This window comes from Crinia signifera, chromosome 19 (genome assembly GCF_055691185.1).
Source record: "Crinia signifera chromosome 19, ASM5569118v1, whole genome shotgun sequence".
Taxonomy (NCBI): Eukaryota; Metazoa; Chordata; class Amphibia; order Anura; family Myobatrachidae; genus Crinia; species Crinia signifera.
The window spans coordinates 25,165,208-25,189,466 of NC_139226.1; the positions used below are offsets into that span (position 1 = coordinate 25,165,208).

Below are 24,259 nucleotides of genomic sequence, written 5' to 3' on the forward strand. Positions count from 1 at the left end.
AATTGTTCCCTATATTATGTACATACAGGTATGGTCCTTGGACACCCAAGTCCATGCATCCAATCACAATGCACCCTCCCAGTACCCATACACCCCTGCAGGGCCACCGACAAGGGGGTGCTGTGGGTACAGCTGTCCTGGACCTGGCCTCTGGCAGGGCCCGGGCAGCTCATTTTGTCTCCCCCCCCCCCCCCCCATTTGCCTGCTCTGTGCTGCCTACTTCTTTAATGCAGAACGCCGGCGGCCAATTTAAATGCTGCACCGGCTTTTGAGCCAATCAGAGTTTGTGTACCATTAGCCAATCCGAGAGGCTGCCGGTACATGAACTATGATTGGCTCACCAGCTGGTGCTGAATTTTAAGTGTCCGCCGGTGTCCTGCATTGTATAAGACTGTGCTTCAGGACCTGCAGCAGGAGTCGGGCAGTAAATGAAGGGGGGCGGGTGAGGAGAGATGAGGGGGGCCCAGAGGGGCCCCGGACAGGAAATTAGTCCCGGGCCCCAACATTCCTAGTGGCAGCCCTGCACCCCTTAGCTGGACATGCTCACCAGTCCAGCTAAGGCCTTCCTGATATGCAGGACAGATAAGACATTGCTGTAATGCAGGTGTGGCCAAACCTGTCCTCAAGATCTACCAACAGTTTATGTATCTCAGGCAACCTTTGGATCTATAGTAGGAATGCTACAGTTAGTAATGACAACACCTGTGCACCAACTAGGTGATTCGGAAAACGGGAACCGTTAGTAGATCTTGAGGACTGGTTTGGCCACCTCTGCTGTAATGGAACTGTGACCATTTTCCTAGTGATTTATGCAGCAGTGGGAGAAAGCTATGTATAGTTAATGGGTGCGAGCAGTGTGGTTCCTCCTTAAAACAATGTACTTGAATACTGAAGATACATTGGATCTGAGTGTAATTTCAGCTACATTTCCAAGTCGGCACATACTGTATGTAATGATATACGTATTTGATATAAGAGATGGGGGGGGGGGTTTATTTAATAAAATGGGATGTAAGGAGGATGTTAGTTATGTGTCATTGGGCAACAGCAACCTGCATCACCCCATGCACTGTCTACTCTACCATACAACCCATAGGTGGGTGCAGACAATACACTATGCTATGCTAATGTATGTAAGGGAGCTGTACTGTCCATACCTTGCTCCAGAGCATGCGCTTTAGAATCACCTGAGGAGGGGGGTGTCTAAAGTGTCATAATAGTGTCATTTTAGCCCCGCCCCCTCCACGGAGATCGGCAAATCGGGTAATTTACCACTCTATGGCGGGGCTTAATGATGTCACTCTCAAGACACCCCCCCCCCCAAGTCCTGCTGAAAGTCTCCTCTCCGGGTTTCTCCCGGAGACTAGACTACAAAAGTCGGCAACCATGTTTTATTGTCTAATGGGGTCCCAGAGCAACATAGTTTGAGGATCCCTGTTCTAGATGACAATAAATTTGTATACAACCAATTCAAATAGTTGTGCTGTAATTGAGCCTGTATAATCTAAAATATAAATTAAAGACTGTAAGCATGCTGTGCCAAATAAGTAGTGCGCCAGCTCTGCCCCCTTGCTACCTCATGCCACGCCTGTGTGGCCTTATTGCATATGCTAATATCCCTATACCACACACAGTCCCCTGCCCCCTCGTCTCTGTGCTCCTGACTGCCTGTTTTTATTCTGCAACTTCCCGTTTTACAGAAACCACATCATTATTACATGATATTTGCAATAGAGCTTTATAAAGCTATAATGAAGATAAACTGGCTGTGCGCCTTTGTGTGACTAAGCCGGTCAATTATTATTTTCCTCAACTCAATAAGTTATTACGTAATATGAAATACTGGAGGTTTCCAAGGCGCAAAGGAAACAGAAAAGCAGCTCAATATAACCTAGAACTTGTTCAACCAAAACAAGTAAAACAATAGTAAATAAAACAGGGGTTAAGGATATATTCAAGCGCTGTCTGTAAGTGTTCTCTTCACTTCTCCCGTCCTCGTGAGTCGATATGCGGAAAAAGAAAAAAGAACACAATGTGTGGGACTGTATTTTTCCTTTAAAACATACAAGGGAAATGGAAGTAGAACGTACCACACTCACAAAGGGAGTGTGTATTTCAAATACGTAAAGGTATCTTTTTTTCAACGATAGTATAGCCTTCACCAAGTCCACCCTGGTGTCCAATGGAAATAGATTGGGCGTACGTTTTCACTCACAAGATAAAGATGTTATAATACATATAAAGGTTTCTTTTCAAGGCAAGCGTACCAATAACTCACAATTGGCAGGAATTTTCAAAGCACATCTGGGTTTCTTTAGCTTGAAAAAATTTATTTTTAATGCCAAAAAATTATTAAAATACACTTAGACCATAGGTACACTGTAAAAAAATCCAAAGGTGGGTGATGGATGTTGATTGAGACTCACACTAAATATACACCTAAAAACTCTCCGGATAAGCTTAGAGATGTCGGTGAGTGAACACCCGGTACCTTTGTTTCAATGTCCAGCATAGAATGGTCCTAAGTTTAAAAAGGGGGGTTGTGCAGATCCAGAAAGCCAGCCAACGCGTTTCGATTTAGAATCTTTTTCAAGGCTTCCTTTGTGTGACTAAGCCGGTCAATTATTATTTTCCTCAACTCAATAAGTTATTACGCAAAACTCGGAACAGGGAAGTACATGTACATAACAGCTCCGTTCATAACGTCCTACACAAGTGGTGTGACCTTTCTTACTGTGCAGAATTGTAATTGGGACCCTTGGGAGGTACGGCTTACCCGGCATGCATGCCCCTGTTTTATAGAACAGTCCCTGTCAATGCCCGTGCTCTGCCCCAAAATGGCCGAAACATGTCAATCAAGCTGCATCTTGCGCGGCCAGCAACAACACAGGACCTGCTTAGCACATGCATAGGACCATCAGGTTTCGTTACAACTGTGAATCAGGCTACAAGTGTAAACTGCTCCTCCTTTATGCTGCGTACTTGATCCAACGTTCCCTGCCTGTTTGTACAGTATGGCATGGACGTGCGGTGGGGTAAATGGCTGAGAAGTCCCTGGCAAGTACCAGAGTCAGATTTTCACCCGATTTATGAGCCATGGGGTACATGCCGGCATTATACACAATTTCAGAAGTATATACTGCTGGAGAATCATTTGCTGACATGTGTGACCCATGGTGTGACAGATGGGAAGGATGTCCTGCTCGCTGTGACTCTGCATATAGCTAGAATAGAATGTCTGGGGCTCATCACCTCTCACTGCAGTATGAGACCGTATTAGAACCTTGGTAATTAGCCTGTGCTGCTACCTGGCGCCTGACCCATCGGAGAACAACCACCGAAGGCTACCAACCCCACTACTGTTGTTCATTCTCACTTACTGTATATAATATGTCACAATAATAAGGATGCCATTAATAATATAATTTACTTTATTTCCATTTAGGTCATGGTGGCTCCCTGTCTATGGTTAGTAGTCAAATGTATTGTTATTATTATTATTATTAATATCGTTATTCAGCAGGGCCTGATATAAGGTTCCAGGTGCCCCAGGCTAATACACATGTAGCTTTCCTGTAATGCTGCTAAACACACGTGTATGGGCGCTCAGGGACTCACCAGTCATACTGCCCATGTACATATAACGCAGGTTATACAACTGGCATGTAGGATCTAATGCTTGTGGCGTGGGAAGGAGACTTTGGCGTTAGGCTGCCCGGCTGGCGCTGTAGCACAATGTACATAAAGTAATGGTTCCACCAGTAAGTTACATTGGCACAGCCATCTGGCAGTCACCCTAAGAACTTTACCTCCGACAGTACACCGGGACGGGTGATATAGTAGCTAACAAGCATGGAATACATTATTCTTACACTTTACACTGGGAGTAAGACATATATGAGGGTCGTGTGATAAGTGTGGTGAAATACCATCAGTAAAGTAGTGTATCTGTAAAATTCTCATTGGCTTCCTCATTCTGTGAGAATTTCTTCCCACTGAGCTGTTGATTTTCTCATTTGGAAATAGGAAGAAGTCACAGGGTTTAATTAGACGCCCATTTCATGTCATTTTGCCATTGCAACGGTCAACTTGCACAGAATTAGTTTTTGCAGCAGCTACTAACCTGCTGGCTTCAGGCGACTACCACAAGCCGGGAATAACGCTACATTTCCATGCGTCACTAAAGAGATTGCGGTGCCATCTCATAGAAGTTTACCACACTTATCTAACGGCGCTTGTAAGCACTGAGGGGCAGATTTATTAAGCTGGGTGAAGTGATACAGTGTCTGGATTTTATCACCGTCCAATCAGCTCCTACCTGTCATTTTTCAAATCAAGCCTGTAACTTCACAGTTAAGAGCTGATTGGCCGGTGATAAAAAAACAGACACTTTATCACTTCACCGAGCTTAATAAATCTGCCCCTGAGTTCTTATTGTGGAGTGGTAGCAACATTATACATAGAACATAACGTAATACAGGGATATAATAAAGCTCTTCCAGCAATTACCGGCGGGTTTAGTATATGGGAAACAGATGGTGTTGCTACTCACTAACTACAGCTCAGGCCAAAATGGTCTAATTACACCTAGGAACGGAACAAATCATGGTACTCTTTACCTAGAAGGGCGCCCATCGTGGGCATTGAATGCACTAAAAAATCGGGTGCGATGCGACCGACGCGATGCCCGCGATTTCCCATAGGGAACAATGTTAAATGTCTCAATTGACCCGATTTTCCTGTTCAATGCCTCAATTGACCCGATTTTTCCATAGGAAACAATGTTAAATGGCCCACAGAGGCCAAATAGGCACCCTGAAGTGTGAAATGGCCCCCACAATTGTTAACGCCACCCCACGATCAACGTCAACCCGAAGCGTGGCGAGCGGCGGCGGTACGCGACCTCCGACCTTTTCATACCCCCACTATCCACGTCGGCGTGGAGTTGAGAATAGATAAGTGTGGCGAGCGCAGCGAGCCACCGAGCCCGAAGCGTGGCGAGCGGACGAGGATACCTGTGAAGCCCGCGAAGGGACGCGTTTACCTGTGAAGGCATCCGCTGCGCTCGCCACGCTTCGGGCTCGGTGGCTCGCTGCGCTCGCCACACTATTCTATTCTCAACTCCACGCCGACGTGGATAGTGGGGGTATGAAAAGGTCATAGGACGCGTACCGCCGCCCCTCGCGGGCTCGCTGCGCTCGCCACGCTTCGGGTTCACGTTGATCGTGGGGTGGCGTTAACAATTGTGGGGGCCATTTCACACTTCAGGGTGCCTATTTGGCCTCTGTGGGCCATTTAACATTGTTTCCTATGGAAAAATCGAGTCAATTGAGGCATTGAACAGGAAAATCGGGTCAATTGAGACATTTAACATTGTTCCCTATGGGAAATCGCGGGCATCGCGTCGGTAGCATCGCACCCAATTTTTTAGTGCATTCAATGCCCACGATTTTTTACTAACAATGCCCACGATCAAAATCGTGGGCGCCGTGCTAGGTAAAGAGTACCCAAATCATTATAAGAGTCTGAGCTCTCACTTTGGGATGACCATGGCTACAGCTGATTGGCTAGCGATACTGTTATACAAAGGGAGAAGCTCAGCCAGATGTATGGAAGGACACGCGGTCACCATGATATCTCAGCAATCACTAACTGGAGCAATCAGACTTTGGGTAACCGGTATTTCTCTATTGTTACAGGAACAGCCGGAGGTACAATACGCCGATATCGAGTTCAAGAACAAAAATCCAGGAAAACAGCAGGTGCAGCTCCACCCTCCCCCTTTATTAATATTGTGATATTATATTATGTAATGCTATAGTAACTAATAGTATAGTAGTTACATTAATATTTGTATCATACAAACAGTAGCACAAAAGTAACCTGCTCTCATCACTTTACCTGCAGAAATGTTGTTTTACATTGTGAGAGGGGCGGGTAGGCAGAGGGCTCAATACAGGTGTAATGCAGCCAATGGCAGGAGACGCGGGTTAGGGAAGAGGGGCGGCTATAGGCAGAGGGCTCAATACAGGTGTCCTGCAGCCAATGGCAGGAGAGGGGGGATAGGGAAGAAGAGTGGTTACAGGCAGAGGGCTCAGTACAGCTGTCCCGCAGCCAATGGCAGGAGACGCGGGCTAGGGAAGAGGGGTGGGTATAGGCAGAGGGCTCAGTACAGCTGTCCCGCAGCCAATGGCAGGAGATGCAGGATAGGGAAGAGGGGCGGGTATAGGCAGAGGGCTCAGTACAGGTGTCCCGCAGCCAATGGCAAGAGGCGTGGGTTAGGGAAGAGGGGTGGCTACAGGCATATGGCTCAGTACATCTGTCCTGTAGCCAATGGTAGGAGACATGGGATAGGGAAGAGGAGTGGCTACAGGCAGAGGACTCAGTACAGTTGTCGTGCAGCCAATGGCAGGAGATGCAGGATAGGGAGAGGAGTGGCTACAGGCAGAGGACTCAGTACAGTTGTCCCGCAGCCAATGGCAGGAGATGCAGGATAAGGAAGAGGGGCGGGTATAGGCAGAACGCTCAGTACAGGTGTCCCGCAGCCAATGGCAAGAGGTGTGGGATAGGGAAGAGGGGTGGCTACAGGCATATGGCTCAGTACATCTGTCCTGTAGCCAATGGTAGGAGACATGGGATAGGGAAGAGGAGTGTCTATAGGCATATGGCTCAGTACAGGTGTCCTACAACAAATGGCAGTAGGAGCAGGATAGGGAAGAGTTGAGGCTATAGGGCTCAGTCTCCCAAATCCATAATAAAGAGAAAAAATCCATCAATCTTTTCATAACCTGTGCATGTTTTTTTCTCTTAGCCTCCACCTGGGACATTGCATAAGAATGGGAGACCGCCGACAGCTGAGAACACTGTTTACTCTGAATTAAGATTACAGTGACCTCCTCTCCCTGAACGGGACATAGCATCACATTATTTCTGCACCTGTTCCATGTTGTCCCCCATCAGCTCTGCGTCAGGATTCGGGGAGCCACCACCTTCCTGTAACATTGCCTGAAGTACAGTATGGTACCCACAGGACACAAGCTCAGCCTGTGATTGCAGGACACTAGCTGTCTATAGGCCTCTCCCACAGTGTGTGATGTAAGAATGACTGGTCACATATAACGTACAGTATGTTTCAAATCAAACTGAAGTTCTCATTGGCTGATACACAAGATGGGCTGCTGCTGGAGAATGTAAGTGTTTATTCTTCTGTCAGTGGCCTAGCAATATCTCCCACCATCTCCACAGTGGCTTGGAGGCCCCGGGTGGTTTGTGGATACTGGGACTTTTGCTACCATCCTGTCTGGACCTGCTGAAGCTTGTCTGCAGTCCAGTTGAGCATGCCCCCATTGAAAATGTCCCTCATAAAAATGGCTATTGTCTGTCTCACAGGAGACAGTTATTAATGATACTAGAGGAGGTGGTGGCCATTTTGTGTGGGACATTTTTCATGGGTGCACTGGAGTGATGGTGTCAGTGGCCAGAGAGGGGGAAGGGGACCCTTGTGACAAGGAGCAGTAATTTAAAATCTCAGCATTTAAAATCACATGACTGCCTCACGGGGAAATCCCAATTGCATCACACCAGGGGCTTGCCCAGCATTCCCAGAGCAGCAGGGCTGCAAAGAAGCTGGTATTTTGGTGGCACCGCCTCCAAAGGTGACACCCGGGTGGGGCCCACGCCCTGCATTTCCATAGTGATGCCACTGAAAAATCAAACTGTGTGTGCAGCAAGATAAACTGTAACTTGAGCATTAAGTCATAGCTATTAAGTCCTGTATAGATAAAAACTGCATCTTCTTCCGGCAGCTGGCTGGCACAATCGTGGGCAGAGCCAGCATTATTATATGTGTGCATGGCGGCACAGAAGAATTGCTGCAATTGTTCCGAGATGCCCACAGATAAAGCTATGTACTGTATGTACAGTTCATGTTACTGAGAGATAGTCTTATAGAGACATGCTACATGTTTGTGGTACGCAAACTCAGCACCGCCCCCTAGTGGCCAGGGTAATAGGTAGCGGCATAAAGTTACACAATGGTAGCGCCGGCGGTGGCTATGGGACCAGTATACATGTATCATTGTATGTCAAATATTAGTAAGCATGTGACTGCTGGTCATTGTACATGAACGTAGACAGGCACCGTGCCCGAAGCATGGCAAGTGCAGCGAGCCATGCGAAGGAATGCTGTGCGCTGTTTCGGTGTCCATGTCAACTGTGTCGACATTTGGCACAAAATAAATGTGAAAAACCCATGTTGACATTTTGACTTGACCTTCCCAATGTCGAACTAATGCTCATGTCGATCTTTTGACCCTGATCTTTTGAACCTTTACATTTGTCGACCTTAATTTAGTCGACCTAATGACCCAAACCCTATGTAAGGATGTTATCACACTAACAGCAACAAATAAAATGACTTTGTACTATATCTACCAGTAGTTGTGTACGGTCTATTCTTTTACTCTCCATAACACTTGAGTGGTATGACTGGAAAATTTCTGGGCATACCCCCATATTGAAGGTGTGCACCACTGGGGCATCACCTGCAGGGATGTGCGGTGAGGTAAATGGCTCAAGAGTCCCTGGCAAGTTGGGGAGTTTACATAAAATATAACCTTTATTGATTTCTTTAATAAAATGTTGCAAAATATTGACATACAAAAACAATACACAAAATGACAAGACGTGTGTTTTTAAAAAGGATCCTTTGATCCTCGCACAGTGGTTCCCCGCTGCACTCACTTCCCAAGTATATGTTTCACTTATCTGAAACAGCCAGCGTTATAATTGTATACAAATAAAAGGATGTTATGTATCTCAGATGCACATACTGTGGGTGCAATGGACCATTGCACCCACAGTATGTGCATCCCCCCTGCCTCCCTTCCCCCATGAAATGTATTTTGATTTGTGTTTAGTTTAAACCAGCAGCGTTAATCAAGGACGCCAGTCGACACTGGGTCCGTGTCCACAGAACAGCGGTGGTTGTGGCGCCCATCGCCGTCTGTTCCTAGAGCGGCGAAAGTATTGGAGGTGCTAAATACACACACCCGAACCCCGCTTGATAACCAATACAACAAAGGTGAAATAGTCCCAAGGCGCCAAGCCAGAATCCTGCAGCCTTACAATGGAAGAAGAGTATCACCGGAGACCTCTAGTAGTCGAAATGTTTGGAAATAACCAGTGTAGAGTGGGCACTGGATTCTTGTTAACAGGATATGGTAGCTGTCCAATAGCTCATATGTGTTTATGAGGAAAAAACAAAAAGAAAGGACAGCAATCAATATAAGGTCTGTATATACTGTATGTTTTGAACAGGAAAGTGAAGGGACCAATTCTGGCAGAAAAAGGTTCCCAAGGGGATATCGTACCCTCACTCCCACGGAACAGTGCGTGTACATCCACATCAAGGTTTCTTTACACTTTTGAGGAAAACACCTCCGTGCAGGGGAAATGATTATTTAAATGAGTGTGTACCGTACTCACATGTACACAGACAATGTAACTCCCATAGAGGTATCTTTGGGCCCCAGTATGACCAATGGGATTTCAGCAGGTACCCCCAATACGCTCCAGTATGACATGAAAGGAAACAAGGTTCTCTCTCAGTACAAATATTTTTTTATTCATCAAGGTAAAACATGGGTGGTGTGCATAAAAACAATCTGCACCGAGTTGGTATACAAGAAAGGGGAACAATACCTGAACAAGCAATGTATGGCCATCCACCGCTAGCCAGGTAGTCCCCAAACAGTACAGATAATACAGATGCACAGCTCCTCTCCACCAACGCGTTTCGACAGATCCACTGTCTTTTTCAAGACTGGAGAGAAGATGTGCTAAGTAGTGGCATTTATACCGATGGTTCAATCATTCCGGTACCTCCCACAATGGGGAGGGGATAAAACTGGAAGTTCCCAATGTTACTTGGAAACTGTTATAAGGCATATTCCCACGATATGCACAATATATGTGGGAATATCGCTATGCATATCTTGTTATGTGGTAAAAATTTGGGTGAATAAACATCAACAATTAATAGGTTTTGAGGCAATAGGTCGGAACAGGGAAGCGGCCTGTGACACGCATATGGAACGCATTCATCACTTCCGCAATTCTCCTTCACCAATCCCTAATGGTATCTCGGTCCCGGATACCGGAAGTTACGTCTGATACGCAGAGAGGGAGCAACGGAGCGCATACATCCCTGCCACCGGGTTCCTCTCAATAACCTAAGATCATAGGGGTAGCACATAACAGAGCGGCGGGTGACACACATATAAGCGTATAACGTCACTTCCGCCGCTCGTTTCTATAGTACTATGTGGTACCTGCTGAAATCCCATTGGTCATACTGGGGCCCAAAGATACCTCTATAGGATTTACATTGTCTATGTACATGTGAGTACGGTACGCACTCATTTAAATAATCATTTCCCCTGCACGGAGGTATTTTCCTCAAAAGTGTAAAGAAACCTTGATGTGGATGTACACGCACTGTTCCGTGTGAGTGAGGGTACGATATCCCCTTGGGAACCTTTTTCTGCCAGAATTGGTCCCTTCACTTTCCTGTTCAAAACATATATACAGACCCGCTTGATAACCAGCAGCGTTCGCGGCCAACGATCTCCCCCGGAGCGGCAACTGATACAGTGTTGGAAATTGAGTCCGTACCCTGCGCCCGGCCATCTGGAGGGATCGTAGTATTCAGCACGATCATATATCTTCTGTCTATCAAATTGGACTTAAGAGCAGTACACACTGCCCGATATTGCATACCAAATTGAAATCAATGTGTCCGTGTATCAAACTGCTCATACTGCATCCTTTTTTCTTGAAATATGAGACAATTATCTTCCGTATAAATCCCCTTGAAGGCAATGAATAATAAGCCAAAATAAGAGGCGGTGCAGCTGAGATACATAACATCCTCTTATTTGTATATAATTATAACGCTGGCTGTTTCAGATAAGTGAAACATATACTTGGGCAGTGGGGAACCACTGTGTGAGGATCAAAGGATCCCTTTTAAAAACACACTGTCTTGTCATTTTGTGTATTGTTTTTGTATGTCAATATTTCGCAACATTTTATTAAAGAAATCAATAAAGGTTATATTTTATGTAAACTCCCCTCTGTGCACCACCCAGGGACACTCCATCCTTTCTCTCTTCAATTGCCTTGCTCCGTGTCCATGGTAGCACCCCTTTATATACAAAAATACATTAAAGGGTAAACATTAAACCCATACAACAAATACAATCTGTATCAGACATTATTTCCAGTGCGACTGGCACCATCTCCGTTCCTGTATGTCCCTGGCCAGTACTAGAGCCAGATATGCACACAATATATGAGACATAGGGTACATACCAGCATTATACACATGTGCAGCAGTGTGTGCTGCTTGAGATTCGCTGAGTTTTGATAAGAGATGTGCAGAAAAGGTAGCCAGGTGAGGCACTGCCTCCCCTGCCATAGACTTTTTACTTCAGAGTTTTGACTATAAAAAATGATTACAATAAAAATAAGATTTTTTAAATATATCCTTTGTATTTTTTACATATTTTATCAATTCAAAACGCCGGCATATACGCTAGTACGACAGGAAAGGCTGTGCCTAGGGTTTCCAACTCATCCCTTTAATCCGGGACACATATTAATTACACAGGTTCTGTGGCTGGCTTTCACTTGGTTTTAAACTGCCACACCTTAAGACTCCATCTCACCTGGTTTTAAACTGCCACAGAACCTGTGTAATTAATATGTGTCCCGGATTAAAGGGATGGGTTGGTAACCCTAGCTGTACCTCACCTGTTTCACCCCACTGCATGCCACTGATCGCCTGTCCGGGCACCCCCTCCCTCTCACCTCTCTGTTCCAGCGATTGTAAATCGAAACTTCCCTGCCATTAGTTGCAGGGAGTAGGCGGCAGGCTCGGGGATGTTCGGTGCGGCTCGGGGGGGGGGACTCAGGAGTTTGGGTGCCGGTGTCCTCCTGAGCCACCCCGAACGTCCCCAAGCCTGCCACTTGGCAGGGCCCAAGAGCTCTGGCGTACAATTGCCGGAGCGGAGATGGAGGTGAGCAACAGGAAGAGGGGGAGCAAAGGAGGGAGGGGGGTGGTCCACTGCTCTGTGGTTGGTTTTGCTGGGGCAGGACAAACCCACCACTCAAGGGTTTAATATATATTACACAATTCTTTAGTAACCCTTTGTCAGTGTTGATCTGATATATGCAGATCCTCCAGTAAATCCAGTGTAACTTATAGATTTCACCATGAACACAATTGTAGATGTATTTTTGGTACTTGTTTCCTAGCACGGCGCCACCGATTTTAATTGTATTGATCGGGGCCGCAAAAATCGCGTTGATCGCATCGCATACCAACCAAATCGCATGCGATGCGATCGACCCAATTTTACATTGGTCAATGTAAAATGTTCCCTGACACCCCAATTTAACATTGATTTCAATGTAAAAAGCCCCCATTTAGATAGCAAACCCCCCCTGATGGGTGAAATGGCCCTCCATTGTTAACGCCACCCCACTATTGACGCCAACCCGAAGCGTGGCGAGCGCAGCGATAGGTATACGTGTCCCCTCGCTGCGCTCGCCACACTATATGAAATAAACTCCGCGCCGACGTGGATAGTGGGGGTATGAAAAGGTCGGAGGACGCGTACCGCTGCGCTCACCACGCTTCAGGTTGGCGTCAATAGTGGGGTGGCGTTAACAATGGGGGGCCATTAAACATACTTAATACCCATGAGGGGGCATATACAATGAGAAATTGGCCATATTGGCCCTTTTCCCATTGTTCCCTATGTAAAATCGGGTTGATCGCATCGCATGCCATTATAATGGCATGCGGCCGACGTGATCTACGTGATTTTAACTTTAAAACTAATTTAACATTGTTCTCTATGGGAAATTATCGCGTTGATCGGGTCGGTCGCATCGCGGCCCATTATAATGGGCCGCGATGGACGCAATCAACGCGATTTTGTCTTTACCGGCAAATAAAGCTGGTAATTGACAGAAAATCGGGTCCATCGCGTCGATCGCATGCCTTAAGTACCTTAACTTAAGGTATGCGATCAACCCCGACGGGCGCCGTGCTAGGAAACAAGTACAGTATTTTTTTATCCTTGCACTGTTCCCCAACACATTTCATCGCTATGGATACCAGGCAGAGGCGTAGGGAGGGCGGAGCCACCGGAGCTCATGCTCCGGGCGCCGATTGGTCGGATGGCGCCGCCGGCCCGCCCCCCCTCCGCAAAAATCATCCCTGCACAAGAAAGATCATCTGTACGGGCAGCGTGCGCCGGCGGCTGCCCTGCCCGGCGCCTGCCTTCTGCCCCCTGTCCGGTCCGTGACGCTTGGGCGGCTGACTCACTCCAATGTAAATTGGTGCTGCTGCTCGGACCGGCTTTCGGGCAGAGCAGCGCAGCAGCACTCAGATTCCTCCCAGAGTCGCCTGCCTCTCACTCCCTCCTCCGTCATCAGCCACAGCCATCCCAAGCGCTGGTGAGGAGAGTTTCTGCTGCCGCCCGTGCCGCCCTGCTATCATTATTCAAGGTGGATTTTTTTTTATTTTTTTTACAGCTAATTAATGATGTAATAAGCATAATAATAAACTTGGGATTTGGGGGATTCGTGGGTCCTGGGGGAGGGGAGGAGGGGGGGGAGAGTGAATCTCTCTGGGATCTGCTGCTTGACTGCTGTGCTGTATATATATGTATTTATTTACAGCTGTCAGCATGTAATATAGTGCAGCAGATTCCGTTACAGCGTCTTATATAGCGCAGCAGATTCCGTTACAGCATCTAATATAGCACAGCAGATTCCGTTACAGTGTCTTATATAGCGCAGCAGATTCTGTTACAGTGTCTTATATAGCGCAGCAGATTCTGTTACAGTGTCTTATATAGCGCAGCAGATTCTGTTACAGTGTCTTATATAGCGCAGCAGATTCCGTTACGGCACCTTATATAGCACAGCAGATTCCGTTACAGCGTCTTATATAGTGTCTTATTTTTTAAGTTTTTTCAGTACTTCTTTACTTTCACAGCGCCAGCATGGAGCCGCGCGTACTTCCGGGTTACGCTCGCCACTAATTAAGTAAAATAAACTAAGTTAACGCCATGCCAACATGGATAGTTCATACCTCCACTATCCATGTTGGCATGGAGTTGATTTTAATTAGCGTGGCGAGCCACCGAGCCCGCAGCGTGGGCGAGCGAAGCGAGCCCCGCAAGGGGACTTTGACGCGCGGCGCCATGCTGGCGCCGTGAAAGTACAGAAGTACCGTTTTTTCTTTTCAAATGTAACATGCGAAACACATGTTAGCCACGCCCCCAATTCATTACCGGGGTAGGGGGGCGCAAAATATGCCCTTGCTCCGGGCAATATGGCACCTAGCTACACCGCTGTTACCAGGATGGGTACACCTGACTCGTGTTATAATGTGACCAACACAAAGTTAGTAACAAATGCATCTACAGTATATGTTCCGCTCTGATGCTCGGTCCCGCGGGTTGTGAGGTGGATCAACTGATCTTATGAAGCTGATAATGACCAGTATGCTGGCAGTTGCAGATCTTACAATCGATATTATATGAAATTACACCACGAGATCTATTGGGTGTCGGGGAAGCTGCCGTGGAAATCGTAACACGATCGGGATCAGATGCTGGTTATCCTGATGTATGGCTTTACAAAGAGCAGCAACAAAGCTTTACAAAGAGCAGCAACACACTGGCTATTACCTTGGGCGCCCGTTATCACGCTGCTCATCCAAACTCCCGTAATGTGTGCCCAAACTGTGGTGCAGTCAGGTGTATTAGTCTGTTAACTATTTACTGTACAGACCCAAACCTGAAATCCCAATGCCCTATGCAACATTATCAGGAATCCACTCTCCACCAGCATCCAAACTTTCCAGTGTTCCCTGAAAACTCACCTCTTCAGGCAAGCCTATCATATTTATGTACCACACACATAACCCTCTGAGGACCTTATGTATTATATAGTTTTTCTTCTGGACCTGCAACTTGGGACTGCTATGCTATCCTGTCCTTGTGTTTCCCTCCTATATCCCTATAGATTGCAAGCTTGCAGCAGGGCTCTCCTACCTCCAAGTCTGTCTGTTGTTACCCAATTTGTTTTATCACTGTCTACAATTGTAAAGCACAACAGAATCTTCTGCGCTATATAAGAAACTAACGGAATCTGCTAAGCTATATAAGACCCTGTAACAGAATCTTCTGCGCTATTTAAGAAACTAACGGAATCTGCAGCGCTATATAAGACACTGTAATGGAATCGGCTGCGCTATATAAGACACTGTAACGGAATCGGCTGCGCTATATAAGACACTGTAACGGAATCTGCTGCGCTATATAAGGCACTGTAACGGAATATGCTGCGCTATATAAGACGCTGTAACGGAATCTGCTGCGCTATATAAGACACTGTAACGGAATCTGCTGCGCTATCTAAGACACTGTATCGTAATCTGCTGCGCTATATAAGAGACTGTAACGGAATCTGCAGCGCTATATAAGACACTGTAACGGAATCTGCAGCGCTATATAAGACACTGTAATGGATTCTGCTGCGTTATATAAGACACTGTAACGGAATATGCTGCGCTATATAAGACACTGTAACGGAATCTGCAGCGATATATAAGACACTGTAATGGAATCTGCTGAGCTATATAAGACACTGTAACGGAATATACTGCGCTATATAAGACGCTGTAACGGAATCTGCTGCGCCATATAAGACGCTGTAACGGAATATGCTGCGCTATATAAGACGCTGTAACGGAATCTGCTGCGCTATATAAGACACTGTAACGGAATCTGCTGCGCTATATAAGACACTGTAACGGAATCTGCTGCGCTATATAAGACGCTGTAATGGAATCTGCTGCGCTATATAAGACGCTGTAATGGAATCTGCTGCGCTATATAAGACGCTGTAACGGAATCTGCTGCGCTATATAAGACGCTGTAACGGAATCTGATGCGCTATATAAGACGCTGTAACGGAATCTGCTGCGCTATATAAGACGCTGTAACAGAATCTGCTGCGCTATATAAGACGCTGTAACGGAATCTGCTGCGCTATATAAGACGCTGTAACGGAATCTGCTGCGCTATATAAGACGCTGTAACGGAATCTGCTGCGCTATATAAGACGCTGTAACGGAATCTGCTGTGCTATATAACAACCTATAACAGAATCTGCTGCCCTATATAAGACACTGCAACGGAATCTGCTGTGCTATATATATGTATATTTATACATACAGATAAAGAATAAAGATAAATACAGCACACAGCATGGCCGGGGTGGCAGCAGAAGCCAGAGAGATTCACTCCCCCCCCCGCCCCACGAATCCCAAACCCCAAGTTTATTATGTTTGTTTCTATTTTTAACAACATTAATTAGCTGTATAAAAAAAATCCACCTTCAATAAGGAGTAACAGGGCGGCAGCACGGGTGGCAGCAGCAAACCTTCTCCTCCTCCAGGCTACAGCCAGCTCTTGGTAAGGCTGATGACGCTGCTGTAGCCAGGGAGGAGGGGGTGAGTCTGGGAGGAGTCAGTCTTTGGTGCTGCTACGCTGCGCTGCCCGGAAGCCGGACCGGGCAGCAGCAGCAATTTAGAGAAGATAGAGGATTCAGCCCGCCGCCTGGCCTCACCGTCCGTGACGCTTTGCGGCAGGGGCCGGGCGAGCAGGGCAGGACGGAGGCAGGCGCCGGGAAGGGCAGGGCAGCCGCCGGCGCACGCTGCCCTACCCGGCATACTTGAATGTGTGAAGGTATCATTTGCGGAGGGGGGCGAGCCGGTGGCGCCATTCCACCAATCGGCGACCAGAGCAGGAGCTCCGGTGGCTCCGCCCTCCCTACGCCTCTGGTTTAGTGGTTGGCTTTTCTCCCTAACTGTATAGCAAATTAATGTTTTATCCTGTGATATACTATATTTAGATACTTATGTCAGAGTTGTCTGCTGATGCAGCTATGTTTATATACCCTGTACTGCGTGTGAAAGAGAGAGATAGAGAGAGAGACATACACACAGACAGAATCAGGGGGCCTTAAGACTTTTACTCATGTGTACACATGTAAGAGCCCAAATCATGAGGTTACCCTGAGGTGATATATCTGATGAGTTATGACTTCCAGCAGGAAAGGAAAACTCTCAGTTAATGTAACAATATAACAAAGGGGCTCGGAGCTGCCAGGGTCAGTAATAGGCATTATTCAGTCCTTTCCTTTCACTCTGCTGAAAAATGAAACTGATCTCCAGGGCTTTGTTGATTCCTTGTCCAAATACAGCCATGACATAGGCCCTATATTCCAAATTTGTTTGCCATACGGCATTGTAGGCCCTGGGCAAGCAAATTACTGGGGCACTGACACCCATTCAGTGGAATCCATATATAAAAAAAATCTCCTGCACCGTTTCTCCACCAGCTTCCATGCAGTAAACGGCAGTCGGTACTCTGATTGGTGCAAAGCTCCAGCCATGCACCAATCACATACCTCCCAACTGTCCCACTTTTTGCGGGAACGTCCCTTTTTTTGGGACGTTCCCGTGTCCTGCCCGGGCCGGCAGCAGGGACAGATTAAGCCTTCGCGGGGCCCGGGTTATTTAGACAGGGGGTCCCCGTCCCCCTCCCACTTGTCATTGCTGGCCACAATTATGTATGTCTTATCCAGGTTAGTCGCAGACTAGGCTCCAAACTAGTGAATCCCTCCAAATCAGTGTATTGTATGTATACTGTACTCTGCTTTAGAGGGATTCACTGGTTTGGAGCCTGCGACTAACTGGTCAGACATACGTGATTAATTGCTGATCCCTTCCCGAGTATACAAATTATGCAGAATTCTTGAACTACATTTGATGCTATACAACCTTAAGGAGTCCAAGAGGACCCGTATATTACTTTGACTTATACATCATTTAATTCCTTTTACAACTAAAGAATACTTACCCCTGATGAAGTCATGATGATGAAACGCATCAGGGTTTGATGCTCACTGTTGTGAATCGCCTGTTTTATAGATTTTTAAAGACATTAAACGTGTTAACATTTCCCAAACGTCTCATATATTGTTACGCATAAGCGGTAATACAGCTGGTGGTGGCACACCTCTTGGCGCACTTTATACATTCTCGTTAATTCTACTTCCTTCCTCCACTAACAGAGGGGACATATAAGGTTGCTGCCTCCTTACTATCAGTGCATTGAAGGGGTTACCCCCCCCCCCCCCTCTCTCTCTCCCTCTCTCTCTCTTTCTCTCTCTCTCTATACATATTTATTTATAAAACCACAATATTCCACTACGCGCTTAGAAATGAAAATAAATTAATATCATATTGGCTGCCCTACCACAGTGTTCTCCAAGGGTTAGGAAACAGAAATCCACAATATATTACCCAGTAGTGGTATGGCGCCTACAGTTTAAATGGTACTTGTGTACTAGCACGGCGCCCATCGCATCGCAGGCCATATCGCATGCGATGCGATATCGGCCGATGTTCTACAATGGCATACAATTTTAAAATTGTATGCCATTGTATATGGCATACAATGCCATACAATGCGATGGGATGCGATTATAAATTGTATAAGCACCCTAATGGGTGCTTACAATGCTTAAATGCACCCCCACGCCACCGCCCAAGTATAAACGTGAACCCAAAGCGTGGCGAGCGCAGCGAGCCCGCGAGGGGCGGCGGTACGCGTCCTACGACCTTTTCATACCCCCACTATCCACGTCGGTGTGGAGTTGATTTTATAAAGTGTGGCGAGCGCAGAGAGCCACCGAGCCCGAAGCATGGCGAGCCCCACGAGGGGACGCGGATACCTTCACAGGTATCCGCGTCCCCTCGCGGGCTTCACAGGTATCCACGTCCCCTCGCGGGGCTCGCCGCGCTTTGGGCTAGGTGGCTCGCTGCGCTCTCCACACTTTATAAAATCAACTCCACGCCGACGTGGATAGTGGGGTTATGAAAAGGTCGTAGGACACGTACCGCCGCCCCTCGCGGGCTCGCTGCGCTCGCCACGCTTTGGGTTCACGTTTATACTTGGGGGGTGGCGTGCATTGTAAGCACCCATTAGGGTGCTTAAAAGCACCCATTAGGGTGCTTATACAATTTAATATCGTATATGGGTCAAAATCACATCGGGTGTATGGCATGCGATGCGATAAAAAATCGGGCGATTAATTATCGTGGGCGCCGTGCTCGTACACAAGTACAATTTAAATATACAGTCCATAAAACTTGATCCAATTTCAATGAAGCAGAGAGAGAAAGTTCATTCAATGATTGTTTATTTCAATCCTTCACTTGGTTGTCACAGATATTACAGTGTGGAAATGTCTCAACGCGTTTCGTCTAGACAAGACTTCATCGGGGGGGAATTTTAACAATCTTCCAGCAAAAAATAGATTTTTATTTCCATGAGATTTGGAAGTGATCCTGATCCTAGACTTTATTCGAGTTCTCCAAAGGAACTTTATTTGATAAAAATAATTTGTGATTATATCAACGCCATAAAAACACTTCAGGTATGCTTATCAAGCCGATCCCTGTTAGGTTATTACCTTACCCAATATGATAGATGGATATCTGTTCATCCGGGGTTAATAGTAGCAATTTTTTTTAATGTCTATCTCTACAGGGAACCTCTGTCTCCTACAGGAGATGGCAGGCAGAATGCATACATAAAATAAACAATCATTGGATGAACTTTCTCTCTCTGCTTCATTGAAATTGGATCAAGTTTTATGGACTGTATATTTAAACTATTTAAACTGTAGACACCATACCACTACTGGGTAATATATATTTATTTATATACATATACATATACGCACACACACACACACATATATATATCTTTTTTTTCTTAGAAAAGAAGTCAATCAAAAATGACTTTAATATAGAACACTTAGGGTCAGGAACCCAATTTCTGATGAAGTCAGATATTTAATATGAGGAATTAAGTATATTTTGAATTGTAGGAGGACACCCACACAAACATTGGGAGAATATACAAACTCCACACAGTTGGGGAAATGGTAGTTATCAAACCCAAGACCTTAGTACTGTGAGCTAGTAATGCTATACTACCTGGCATACCCAATGTCCATTCATCTATATATATATATATATATATATATATATATATATATATATATATATATATATATATATATGTCTAGTGCAGGGCTGGGCAACACCCACCCTCTAGATGTTAATGAACTACACATCCCAGGATGCTTTGCATTAGTTTTGCTATGTGGCCATGCTGAAACTGATGCAAGGCATGCTCGGATGTGTAGTTCATCAACATCTGGAGGGCCGGTGTTGCCCAGCCCTGGTCTAGTGTCTGGTCCGTGTGTGTAGGAAACATTGCCATCTGCTGGCAAAGAGTTAAAGTACATCTCATTCTCACCCATGCACAAACACTGAAGGTAGCAGACTAGCTTGTGATTTGAGCGGCCTTCCTAGTTTTACATAAGCTTGCTTTGTACAAGATGACAAGAATAGGGAGAATAACTTGGTGGAGTCAATTGATCTGTCAAGTGACCTCTAGTGGTCAGAGGCGGTACTTCACCTCATAGTAAGCAAGCCTGTATTGCCATTGAGAGTTCTGCGTGTGACATTGTATGATTAGCATCGTTATAGCCAGGAGGGATTCACATGCAAACACCAGTTTAGTTGCACAATAACTTGGCAGTGCCACATGGTTTAGCCTGTTTGGGAAAGACTGGGTAATGTCCACATCATCGGCCTAAGATGACATCACCTCTGTGGTTTATGAAGCATTGAGGTAATCAGTATTTTTGGCATCCGTTGTATCTTTCTCCAAAATAATCTTGTACACTATGTGAGTTGTGTGGATTATAAATGACGTGTTGTCGCTTTCATCCCTTTTCCAACGGCAACTTGGAAACCTTTCATTTAATCTTCTACTTTCTAGGGTGCATTTTTACATTAGTAGATAAATGGCCAAATGGAACATGCTCCGAGTTTGGCGGCGCGGTTTTGCCTTGTACACGACTGACCCGTCCATTACATTTGTCCGCAAGTGTGAAAAGCTATAACATGATCAATGAAGAAATCTGTGATGATATGAAACAACAATTTCTTAATAAATGCCCACCTTTCGGGGGGGCCGGGAGGGGGACCTGATTTTTGGGACTCTTCCAGCCATTCCTGGTGGGTAGGCAATCCTGAACAATTGATCTATCTATCTTTATTTAATCGATCCATCACCAGACCCAGGGCCGGCCCCACCACTAGGCAGCTTTAGGTATTTGCCTAGGGCTCGGCCACTGGGGGGCGGTAGTTGGGAGCAGGGACCCCCCCCCCCCTCCACAACTGACGTGAGTGACTGTCACTCCTCTCACCCCCGAACAACTCGGTGGCTGCCGCCGCATCGCCCCCCTGCAGATGGACAGCTGGTGCAGGCTGACCCCAGCGTCTCCCCCTGTGGAGTGACGCAGTGGCATCACCCCCGCTGTGGCGCATCGCACCGGGCAACCCCACCCCTCCCCACCATCCCTGTGGAGCGACCGTGGTGGCCGCGCCGCATCACATCACAACCCCCCGCATTGTGACGGCTGCATCGCAAAGCCCCCCCCCCAGGGGCTCTCCCGTGCTATTAGCATAAGAATCAGCACCACTAATTCTGTTAGTTAACCCCTAAGTTTAAGTTCCAGACCCATCTGGTGTGTGGTCAGTGGTGTAGCTAGGTCCCACGGTGCCCGGAGCAAGGGCATGTTTTGGCCCCCCCCCTCCCCCGATTTGTAGTAGGTGGGGCACTTGCGCAGTGAAAAGGGGGCATGTCCTAACATTATACCACACACCTTAATGCTCATTGCACATTTTTGTGAACTTTGTAATACCCATTACACATAAAGCCACATGCCACACATGAACACATGATGCCCATTACATACTATATAACAAACCGTAATGCCCATTACATACTCTATAACAAACCGTAACGCCCATTACACATAATGCCACACACCGTAATGCTCATTACATATTATGCCACACACCATAATGTCATTACACATTATACCAAACACTGTAATGCCACAGACATTGGGGTAGGGGTACAGGGGTCATACCCTAGGGATAAGGGGGGTAAAGGGGCGAGGATGTGGGAATGGTGTCTCACACACATGGATAGGGGGTTGAGCAGAGTGACACACATAGACGAGAGGGGTTAGAGGGGATCAGACACCAGGGAAGTTGGGGTAGATGGGGTCACAGAGGAAGGGGGTAGCAGGTGACAAGCTGTCACACAGGTAAAGGGGGTACAGGGGGGTCAAACACCAGGGATGAGTTGGGGTAGAGAGTGTACAGAAGGTCACATAAAAAGGAAGAGAGGTTGTAGGTACAGCGATCCTTGGGTACTCACCAATCTGTGGGGGGAGTTGCAGGGTGTCAAAGAGGCTTGAGAATTCAGGGACAGGGCAAAGGGATCCCTGAGAGGGTCTGTCTCTGTACCACAGTGCTGCCTGGCTTGAAATACAGTACACAAAGAGAAAGGAGAGAAAAGGTTTGTCTTGGTGTGGTGCACCAGTGAAAGAAATGGAGTCCTAAAATCTAACTTTTAATGGATTTATTAGTAAAACAAGCGAAATATAAAAACACATATAACACATACAGATGGGGAAGGTATTTATAAAATTGCACGTGCGAGCGTGCAGCGTGTGCGGAATTTAATTATAGTTGTGTTTTTTACAGGTATGTGTACAAAGTTTGCCCATCAGGGTATAGATTGATTTCTGCAGTTTTCACTGCTGGGTATTTGTATCAATTTTGTTACAGAGAAGATGTGTTACCATTAGTACAGGATGTTACTTTGTATCATTTAAGAAGAGAATGAAAGTGCACGTCTGACAAGCCCCTCTGAGAATCTCCAGTCCTTATATTCCTCTTAGCTGAGTTTGCATACGAGTGGACTGAGGGCCTTATTCTGGTTGGTGCGCCGGGCCGTACGCGTTCGTTCCGGGGGTTTTTATGATCTGCGCATGCGTACATTCGCTAATGCGCAGGCGCGAACACTCCACAACGCTTACGGACGGGTCTCTACGTGCGAAAAAACCTGTACGCGAGTGTACGGGCATTGGGGGCGGCATAGGGGCGTGATGAGGGGAGCGGCCGAAATAATGAGGGAAAATGGGCGTAAATATGGGCGTACACGGGGGTGTGCACCAAAAATGAGCGGTGCTACTACCGCACGAATGCCTAAAGCACCGTTCATTTCGGACACAAAACAGGCGGCCGCCAACCGCCAGCTCAGACCACCCCTACAGATACCGCATGCCAGCGTGCGCCTGGGTTTGCTAATTAACGCTGATTACTACTCAAACACATACACCTGAATGTAATAAGCAATGCTGCAGTCTATTAAGTCCAAACCATGATTTCACTACCTGCAAGCCACACACAGCACTCAAACACATTGGAAGCTTATCTTTCTATACTTCTCGACATTTAAAGGTTTGTTTAATTTAAGGTAAGAATCTTTTTAAGACCTGCTTATATATGCTAAGGTAGCTATTTGCTAAACAGTTATACACATTCACTACGTGCTTTCATAGACTTTACACAGTAGCACACTCAATCTACACAAGTCGACATGTGTCAACGTGTTCACTCTAATACAAACATAGGTTTTGTATTTATGATACAATAACATAAACCACATCTAACACCTACAAAGGATGTTTCAGCAATGTTTTAAGCCCATGCCCACTATTTTGCACACAATCTTTGTATAGTACCCAAAATACAGAACTGTACCACTATCTGATCTGCTATGAATTGGATTTTACTACACTCTGGATGTAAGATGCCACCAATCACATTATTGCACTCACATCTCTCTAACAAAGGATTCCTACATCTGCTTATGACACTGTAAAATCATATATATTTAAAAAGTTATACATGTTTGTTCACAAGCAATTTTCTCATGTTTGGCCGATTCACACATCTTTTTTTAGGGAGGACACATATGCATTCCTACACAAATGTACCTTTTGACCCTTGTTTGTCTGCCTCACCCACTCCATGAGGAAAGCATTGTTCTGGACCTGCTTTTACCTACTACTGTAGGAGCTACCTCACCTGCACACAAACTGCTTTCTCACCTATTAAGTTGCTCTGCACATGTGCTGACACAAACTAATTAGCAGGGAAAAGTTGGAT

General features: G+C 46.2%; 1 protein-coding gene across 4 annotated transcripts in view; it reads left to right on the forward strand.

Annotated features, from left to right (window-relative positions):
* The window catches only part of LOC146042249 (cell adhesion molecule CEACAM16-like), a 29,643-nt gene extending 21,215 nt beyond the window's left edge, over positions 1–8,428 (forward strand). For all 4 annotated transcript variants that reach the window (XM_083162173.1, XM_083162175.1, XM_083162172.1 and 1 more), the window contains exons 5-7: positions 3,446–3,468; positions 5,700–5,762; positions 6,812–8,428. In XM_083162173.1, the coding sequence (XP_083018299.1) occupies positions 3,446–3,468; positions 5,700–5,762; positions 6,812–6,892 (167 nt within the window). In that variant the 3' untranslated portion in view covers positions 6,893–8,428. The remainder of the gene's footprint in view (positions 1–3,445; positions 3,469–5,699; positions 5,763–6,811) is intronic.
* Positions 8,429–24,259: the final 15,831 nt, after the last annotated feature.